Genomic DNA, 9,731 nt, shown 5'->3' with positions numbered 1-9,731 from the left:
AATGAGCTCTGGAGACTGAAGTCTGCAGGATGTTTTCTTTGCTTCAGTCCTGTTTGATCATGTGTTTAACTGCTGAATCTGGAGGTGGAAACAAACCCTGTCTAATCCTGTTAAGTGTTCAAAACATGTTGGACGATTCCTCTTGAACTCGCGGGAGTTTAAATCACATGTGATGCACATTACAGTCACACCTGTGTAGCTCCGGCCTCGTGTGTTGAAAGGTGGAGGCTGTGTGTGTCGTCGGACACGTTTACGTCAAACAAACGGGGGATTAATCACTCAATGTGGACGTTGAGCAAACAGACGGCTCTTCTTACAGCTGGATAGATCCGATGACCTCAGGGGCGTGCGTCTGTTCTTTTATAAACATTTGTGTTCACACGTTGCCGGCACATTGTGGAATAAACAGCTTTATGTAAATTTGAGTAAATCACTTTTTTCTTTGTGCTGCGACGTCAAACTATTGGCTGCCAATGCAACAACTTCCAAAAGCGACTGCATCAAGCAAGAAGAGGCAGAATGACGTGAGATTACAGATTACAGCCACAACGCTGCAGCTGCAATGAATGATTTTTTTTTTGTAGTTGGACCTGAAACCTTTTAATTTCTTCCTGTGTGTCATCTTCATTTCCTCTGAACCACAACATCCAGACTGATATTTACACATCTGAACATCTCACGTGTCTTTTATTGGAACACGTGATGCAAACAGCCCTCGTGGCTGCAGAGATGCTCTGTTTAGTTTTTAGTTTGGGGACATTTTCGAGCGGTTTTGAACCCGTGTTGTGACGCTACTGGTGGACCTTCATGTGCACATGTTGCTTGCAGGAAACTGGCGTCGAAGGAAACGAGGGCGGGGCAAGGAAGCATCTGCTGGCGAGGAAGTGCACGCGCATCAGACGACAGGAAGCCATGTTCCAGATGAACGGGAGAACTTTACAAAATAAAACCACAGCGAAATAGGAATGTGTGTCAGCGAGGGTATTTTTTCACGTTCTTGTAGGTCGGTGGTTCTCGACCTTTTCGCAGTGAAATGTTTTTCAGCCAAGTTCACACGGAGGAATGAAGGCGCCACCGAGAACCAGAAATGGTCCATAGAGGAACCATTTGGGTTCTTTAAAGAACCATTCACACCGGGGATCTTTGAAGAACCATTTCCTTAAACAGTTCTTTATAGAACCTATAAAGGAGCCTCATAAAACCTTCAGAAAATGGTTCTTCAAGGCACCTTTTCTGGTTCTTTAAAGAACCTTTCAAACCAGAACCTTTCCCTAAATAGTTCCTCAGAGAACCTATAAAGGCCTCAAAGAACCTTAAAAAGGCACCATTTTTGAAGAACCTTTCAAACCAGGGTTTTTTTTTTAAATAGTTCTTCAGAGAACCTATAAAGGTGCTTCAAAGAACCTTTAAAATGTTGTTGGCACCATTTCTGGTTCTTTAAATTACAATTTTCTTAAATAATTCTTCATAGAACCCATAAAGGTGCCTCAGAGAACCTTCAACAAATGGTTCTTTAAGGCACCTATTCTGGTTCCACAAAGAACCTTTTACTTAAACAGTTCTTTAAAGAACCTATAAAGGTTCCCCAAAGAACCTTCAGAAAATGGTTCTTCAAGGCACCTTTTCTGGTTCTTTGAAGAACCTTTCAAACCAGAACCTTTTCCCTAAATAGTTCGTCAGAGAGGCCATAAAGGCCTCAAAGAACCTTAAAATGGTTCTTTAAGGCAACATTTTTGAAGAACCTTTTACTTAAATAGTTCTTCAGAGAACCTATAAAGGTGCTTCAGAGAACCTTCAACAAATGGTTCTTTAAGGCACCTTTTCTGGTTCTTTGAAGAACCTTTCAAACCGGGGTTCTCTAAAGATCCATTTCACGAAATAGTTCTTCAGAGAACCGTTAAAAGGAGGGGACCCCTGACCAGCGCAAAGCATTATGGGTTGAAAAAACAATGCAACACACATTGTTGTGCCGTCAGTGTGTGATTTGATATTTAATACAAGATTCAGGTTAAGAAGGAACATTTATATTGTTGAACATTTATTAGAGAACTATTTGTAACGTTCCCCCATCGGAGGAACCAATGTTCAGGTACCGATAACTTCCTTTTTAGTGCTTTTGGGGCACAAAGTGAAACGTTTCAGTTTGTGCGTCTCATATATTTCCACTACACTCAGACACACAACTCTCGCTCCGTGTGTCACAGGAAAAGCAACACAACTTCCTCACGCCTACGTACACACACACACACACACACACACATATTGGACTCGGACGCATTTAAAAAAGCATCATCATTTGGAAACTATTTATTGAACATTTGCAACCAGATATCAGTTAAATACAGAACTCGTTTCTCTCTCTGCCCCCCCCCCCCCCCCCCAGCAGGAGGGGGGGGGGGGTCTGGCTCCGCTTCACTACACTGAGAGGAGGGAATGTTACAGGACTTGGTAAGGCGCACACTGTGCTGGAAGTCATTTGGCTTTCTGTCTTCTGATAATCAAGAGAAACACAAAAAAAAAAAAAAAAAAAAAAAGTCTTGCTTCTCCAATGTCCGACGCCGCTGCCGCGTCCTCTGGATCAGACTCGTGGCAAAATGACACAGAGAGGAGCCGAGAAGAGAAGAAGAAACAACCAGTACAGACGCCTGGGACACACACACACACACACACACACACACACACACTCACACACTCCTCTGCTGAGGTGTGCAGCCGGGTTTTTTTTGTTTTTTTTTGAGAGAGAAAAGCTAAAAAGTAAAATGATCAACGTGAATATATTAGAAAAAAAAAATGGCAATTAGTCTTTAATAAACGCGTCGCCTCACCTCCTCCCAAACGAGACCAGGGGGTTATAAATTAAAACCAAAATCAAATCGAGCGAGACTTTTTGGGGCCCATCGAGTTCCATCTTCAAGACTGTAAAATCCTCATTGACGAAACAAAATGGCACTTTTCAGTCTCTTGAACTGGAATCTAGAATAATGGACATCGACCCCTTTCCCCCCTCCCAACCCTAAAATCAACTCTTTCTAATTTACATATATGGGTCAGGCGCTCTTCCAAGCTTTTCCCACCGGCCGGGCGGCTTGTGCTCCACCCGCGGTGCGACAAAAAAAAACTAAACACAAAAAAAAGGGGGAGGGGCCTCCGTGGTGTCTGGAGGGGGCTAGGCCACGGTCTTAAAGGTCTGCAGGATGAGGTTGGTTTGGTGGATGAGCCGGTTCGCGCTGATGAAGACGTTTATTGCCCTGCGGAGAACACACACACACACACACACACACACACACACACACACACACACACACACACACACACACACACACACACACACACACACACACACACACACACACACACACACACACACACACACACACACACATGAGGAAACAGAACTGAAAGGTTCTCAAACACACTCAAAGTTAACAAAAAGGGCCAGCTGAGTCTCTGCAAACACTCTTTCTCTTTCCTCTTCTTCGTACAATCGAGGAGAAGAAGACCTCTAAAACCTTTTGGAAACTGTGGGAAAATCCTCCCGCGCCCATTTTAAGTCCCAGCATGCCCCATTCAGACAATCTTTTGGCATGAAATATGTAATTTTCCCATTTTTGAACAGTGTTTTGACTGAAACTCCTTCCTAACAGACCAATTCTTTAATTTATTGTGATTTTTGTTGCAGATTCTGATTCTTTAGGTCCTAATCTTTCCATAAAGGTGTCTTATTGACGCTCCAGAAGGCGTTTTTGGGGAATCTGGCTCATATCACGCTGGATGTTCATAGTTATTATCAAAATATCTTTTAAAAGTGTTTTTTTTTTGCAGATAAACATTTTTTTCTAAGACGTTGCTGAACAAATACATTCAATAAACACAAGTATTGGAATGATTTTGGGGTTCCTACGACGACTCAAACACAAGGTCGCGGCTTCGCTTACTTTCCGTCTTTGAAGTATGTTTTGAGGGTGTCGCTGAAGCTTTTGGAGTATTTCACAAACTCCTTTTTCTGGTGCTCCAGAGCCTGAAAGGAGGAGACACAGCACACAGAGGACGTCATGTCAGGGGGAGGAAACGAGGCGGAGGCGGAGACGCGGGTCGCTGTTCACGTTACTCACTCTGCGGTTCTGGTACTGGTATTTCTTTATGACGTTGTTGACCGTGTCCAGCAGCTCTTTTATGGCGCTGGCGATGTCTCTGTGGGAAAGAGACACGAGAGAGGACGTCACAACGGGTTCAACACAGAAGACCAACTCATTAAACTTTCTAACCAGGACAGCGCCGTGTGCAGGGTCCATACACATTCTGACCAACGGACTTCCAGGACTTCAAAGCACATTTTCAGGATTTTAAACCACATTTCCATGACTTTAAACCAAATGTCCATGAGCAAACATTGTGTGAAATGTGTGTGTGAACAGTAAAAGTGATAAAATGTAGTATTTAAACTAACAATGAGGATTCAAACATACAGTAAACCTTAAATGACTCAAATGAATGAGAGACAATAGTTTGATTAAAAGAATAAACATTTATATAGATGTATGTATGTATGCTGCTGATATTTTGAGCCTCTTTCTTTTAAAAGTATTTCAAACTCAGTGTGAATGAACGACATGAACACATGAATATAACACATTTACAGGACTTTTACTACACTTTTGGGACTTTTTAGGACTTTTCCAGGCCTGGAAAAAACCATGACCGTATGAACCCTGTGTCCATGTGTCCATGTGTCCGTGTGTCCGTGTGTCCATGTGTCCATGTGTGTGTGTGTGTGTGGGCTCTCACTTGATAGTCTGTAGGAAGCGTACTCTGTCGTTGATCTCGTCAGGGATTTTGCTCAGGATGTGTTTCAGAGCTCTGGCTTTCTCGTTCAGGTCCTGGAACTCCTGCTCAGGCCGGTCGATCATGAACTCTGAAGGAAGAGAGAGAGTTCAGCACCTTCCCAGAGACCTCCAGGACTTTTTCCTCTTCCTCTCTCACACACAGACACACACACCTTCCACGTCGTCGGCCGCCATGCGCAGTAGGGATTCGGTGAAGTTGATCTGCACGTTCTTTTTCTCCAGGATCTTCATGATGATGTCCTGAGTCAGGCCGGGGTTCTCTCTCTCCGCCTGACCGGAGAGGAGAGGAGCGAGCGAGGGTGAGGAGCAGAGGACTCAGACGTTCACACATAACGTCACATTCAGGTGACGCTGTTTATCCAGAGCGGCTTACAGTCAGTACATTCAACCATGAGGACAAACTCACAACGACAAGAACCAAGAAAGTACAACTTCTCCAAGAAGGTCAGTCAGTAAGTGCTACTTTCTTTATTCAAGCTATAGTTGTGTGTTTAAAAGATGTGTTTTTACGTATAGATGGATGGATGGATGGATGGATTTGTCATCCTGAATCTCTCACTGAGTCCTTTAAACACAGTTTAGTGGATGGCTTTCAGAGGAAACTATGTTTTTTAGCTCAACCTATGATCTCTCTTTTAGTTATCGGTGGAAGGTGAAGAGCCTTCCTGCTGTCCTGATGTCAACGGGGAGCTTGTTCCTCTATCGAGGAGCCGGGACAGCAACCGCTCCTGACTTTTGTTGAGTGTTTAATGAGTCGGAGAACTCAAAGGAGACGCTTTCGAGCTGCAGGATCTCTGCTGGATGTCGGACCAGATGCCGTTCAGCGAGACCAGAGAACAAAAGACCTGCACGCGTCTCCTGAAGACGAAGATGCTTCTCCCCTCATTATTATTTCATCGCAGAGTAGAGTAATCCATCCATCATCTTAATCAATGTCAACGTTTTGACGGCTTCATACACGTAAAAAGGTCACTGGATACCCGTCAATGCTTCAAGACGAGGGACAGGGTCCATGTTTTTTGGGGCCCTGAAGTGGCACAGAAGGCTCATGCTAACGAGGAAGTGGCGCGATAACATTCCTCAGTTGGAGGACGATTGAAGATTGCTTTTATTTATGTTTCCACATTGAATCAGCAGCAGCGCAAGAAGCCTGCGCTTTATTACAGCTCGGGATCTATCTACCTGCAGCAATAAACTCTAATGCACGAGCAGATAACAGTGACCTCGCCCCTCGACTGAGCGCCAAGACCTCTGAGCGTGTCTGAGCGCGGTCCAACAGGGCAACGACACGATTACTGGAGATCACGACCCTCCCGCGGGTTGTAAATGGAGCTGGCAGCTTTCCAAGGTGATCGCTGCCCGATTACCTGGAGGCTCTGGAGAGCCGGAAGCCTCATTTGCATAAGAAATACTGTAGTGCTGGAAGTTAAAAGGTGGCTGAGGAAGCTGTGTGGGGTTCAGACCTCGATCAAGAGGAAACAAACGGCCACTATAATGAGGTTTTATCATGAATCAGGTTAAAATGAGGAAAGTTTGCTGATTCCAGCTTTATAAATGTGAGGATTTGTTGCTTTTGTCTCTTCCTGAGGTTGAACTGAATGCCTTCTGATATCACGTAAAGCTCTTGGATATTATATTTGTCCATATCCATAGTTAAAACAATTAAATAATAATCAGTAAAGCGATCGAGAGAGAGAAGAATCGCTCGTTGCAGAAACAGTTCCTTCTCAGATCCTCAGATATATTTTAAATTCAATGTGTTTTAGGTATTTTAAAAAGGAGAACTGGGTCTCAATTCAAACCATGTGAGAAGTAGTGAAAGGTCGTGGGAATGAAAACCTTAATAATAGCACGGTCGTACCTTGATGAAGGCCGCTCGGAGCGTCTGCGCTGCTGACAGGTTGATCCTCTCCAACTAATGAAGAAGAAATAAAAAGGAGAGAAAACACACATCATCTGTTTCATCTTGTTTCACTTCTTGCTTTCATTTTTTGCCTCAGTTTTTTGTGTCACAACGTTTGATGTGTTTTTTTTACCTCGTTGAAAACCGGGTACATCACAGCGTACAGCGTCATGGATACCATGGAGTTTGTCTCCGCTTCATTCTTCATCTCCTCCATTGTCATCCTCCAGGGGAGGAGCTGCTCTTGGTGAAAAAAAGGTGGGAGCTCACGCACACTCACACATACACGCACACACACTCTCACCCACTCACACACACTCTGAAAACCACACGAGCTCCAGAGTGACAAGAGTCTGCAGGAAAGACATTAAAAGAAAGAAGACGGATTAATCTGAGTTCGATTGAACGGCAAGACATATTCTAATAGGGTTATTTTAAATTTGGTTATGAGGGGGAACGCCCTGATTTGATCAACCGTATCAGTTTTGGTTCTGATCCTAACGCGATGACGTGGATCGGGTATCGGCTGCGATGTGACCGCTCCACATGAAACTCGGCTCCCTCTGCGGTTATAAAATGCAGAGTTTCAGCCATCGGTGACATCCATTCAGTCACAGATGGCGCATTGATCGCTGGCTTCATGTTGCGTTGCCAAAACTAAAGACGACATTGACTTCCAGTCAAGTTTATGCGTTGAAATCAGAATTAAGGCGAATAAAATGTAATATCTGTCCGTAATGAGCAAGACGTTACGCAGTTATAAAACACATCAACGCTCTCTGATGCACAAACCACGACACTGTCACGTACAATTCATAGCTTTGCTCTGCTTGTACTGTGTTGTTACTCATCACCCAACATAGCCTGACAGCAACCAAGGCTGCATATCTACATAGTCAAACTCTAGGTATGTTTCCAGGAATGGGTGACATGGTGACTGCTTCATGGGAGTGGCACAGCTATGCGTTACCAGGCAAATGTGACCAAACAGCAACTTCAAAGTGTCATTATGACATTGCATGAAGTACGTATGAAGCAAACAAACAGCTACTGCAAGCAAGACCCCTTTCATATCCGTTGTTGTTGTTGTTTTTAAACATATTTAGGCCAAATTAAGGAACAAGAACACATCAATGACAGAGAAACGGTTGTCAGTGCAACTCAGGTTTTAGCTGTTACTGAATTGTGAGGCATTTTGGGGGCATTTTGCTAGCTTTACTGTCTGCTCGTGTCAGCCACGACCTGTCCAGTGAGACCCCCGGTGAGCCGTGTGTCAGCCACGGTGTCTGACGCGATGGCAGCGCTAAAGACAGGTAACAGCTAGCTGGACGGCTAGCTAGCCAGAGCTAACAAAAGTGGCTGATGTGACGTTAACTGACGTTTGGAGTCGTGTTAAAAAGCGACTCGTTTTCTAAATTAATCGTCGGAGCGACAACTCGCTGTTTATGGCGACCGACTGATCGCGATCTAACCGCAAAAGAGACTCAATCGAGGCCTTCTAGCGGCTAACAGCGCAGCAGCTTACGCGCTAGCTTCAGGACATTGAAGATTTCTATTCGCTGACGGGCTAAAACGCGTCATCAAACTGCTTTAAAAAACACGCGCGCGCGTCCGCGCGTGCGTGTTCAAGGTGTACTTGTATCTACCTGCGGTCCGACTTCTTAAATCGGTTGGTTACGCCGTCGATTGCCTTTTAGCTGCTATGTTTTCTTTACAAGTTAAGGCGGAAGTTTTTTAGGACTGGCCTGAGCGACAACTTCCGGTCCGGAAGGCGTTCACGTTGCTACGTCACCGTGTACGTCCTCCAATCAGAGGGCGGAGGGATATCGCGACCGTATAAAAGCAAAGTCGGATAAAATAGTCACCTTTCTGTTCTTCTGACTTTGTGGGTCTACGTTTATGGACGCTCACTTCCGCCACTGTGATTAAAAAAATAAAGATCCAGCGAGTCATTATAATGAGATGCTATTTTATAATAATTATGATTTAGGAGATTATCTAATTATGACTTATTATCTCATAATTATGAGTATGACTGGCCTTATGTCAACTGATGTCAGTCATTCTAACCCAAAGTCTCGAATCAATCTGCCAAACATTGCATATGTTTATAATATATCAATTTAAGCTAAAGTAACTTACAAAACTCAAAAGCATAGTAGAGAATTAAAACATCAGTTGCAGTAAATACAACTACTCATTCTGTATAGCTTTGTTTGCCTCTATTAGAAATAAACTAAGTTATGCTCAGCAATTACTATTTTTTTCAACTGGTGAGTGACATTGTTTCTTTTCAGCCCCATGAACATCTCTTTATCTCATCTCTTTATCTCCCTATTACATTCTTCACATGTCAAGAGGTCAAGGGTCTAATTATTTTCTTCGAGGAATGTAGAGATCATCTTGTCAGCTAAGTATCTGGTTATAGTCGGTGGAGTGGAGGCTCCAGGTGGATGAAGCCTGGAGGCAATATGTTTAAAAGCATTCTGGAGATGAAATCTGCTCTGTTGTTCATTTTGAAAAAGTCATGCCAGCTGGTCTCGTCCCAGAAAAGCACATTTAATCCATGTCACGATGAGGTGTATGTTGATATTAACATGGGGGCTCAAGGTCGTTTCTGTGCTAAGCTGGCACGAAAAAGCAAAGTATTCATACAGTAAACCATCTTGTTTTAAATATTAAGGTGTGGAGCATCTCTGCCCGTGATCGCAACAAATGTTGAATAAAGGGGGAAAAAAAAATCACCTTTAAAATAGAGCCATCTGAAAATAGCTCATAGAAACGATGCCAGCTGGAACTTATGTCTCACATTTATTTTTTTTCCAGCAGAGCGACTGCAGAGAGGTGGAGCGCTCATTAAGTCTGTGTGAAAGAAGTTTTGTTCTCTGCAGCTCGGAGCCTCTTCCCGCTTTCCTTGGAGACGACTTTCTACGTCTGAAATAAATACAATAACTCCTTTTATTTTAAAGTTGGTTTTGGAAGCT

The 9,731-nt window shown here is 43.7% G+C and overlaps 1 protein-coding gene across 1 annotated transcript; it reads right to left on the bottom strand.

The window, feature by feature from the left end:
- Positions 1–2,277: 2,277 nt before the first annotated feature.
- On the bottom strand, positions 2,278–8,527 carry LOC137803075 (programmed cell death protein 10). The gene is made up of 8 exons (XM_068601342.1): positions 8,394–8,527; positions 6,881–7,100; positions 6,706–6,759; positions 4,997–5,114; positions 4,786–4,912; positions 4,113–4,191; positions 3,936–4,018; positions 2,278–3,248 (listed from the first exon to the last, which is right to left on the bottom strand). The coding sequence occupies exons 2-8, from the start codon at positions 6,968–6,970 to the stop codon at positions 3,167–3,169; spliced, it is 633 nt and encodes a 210-aa protein (XP_068457443.1). The 5' UTR covers positions 6,971–7,100; positions 8,394–8,527; the 3' UTR covers positions 2,278–3,166.
- Positions 8,528–9,731: the final 1,204 nt, after the last annotated feature.

Source organism: Clinocottus analis, unplaced genomic scaffold (assembly GCF_023055335.1).
Source record: "Clinocottus analis isolate CAN_PGR_092001 unplaced genomic scaffold, fCliAna1.0.p SCAF_5, whole genome shotgun sequence".
NCBI classification, from domain to species: domain Eukaryota; kingdom Metazoa; phylum Chordata; class Actinopteri; order Perciformes; family Cottidae; genus Clinocottus; species Clinocottus analis.
This window is presented reverse-complemented; position numbering and strand designations above follow the sequence as displayed.

Excerpts from the sequence above, each read along its gene's own strand:
- LOC137803075 (XM_068601342.1), bottom strand. The coding sequence starts at position 6,970 with ATGACAATGGAGGAGATGAAGAATGAAGCGGAGACAAACTCCATGGTA. Across the intron at positions 6,760-6,880 it reads TGTACCCGGTTTTCAACGAG|TTGGAGAGGATCAACCTGTC; the intron begins GTAAAAAAAACA and ends CTTCTTCATTAG. Across the intron at positions 4,019-4,112 it reads ACCAGTACCAGAACCGCAGA|GCTCTGGAGCACCAGAAAAA; the intron begins GTGAGTAACGTG and ends TCCTCCTTTCAG.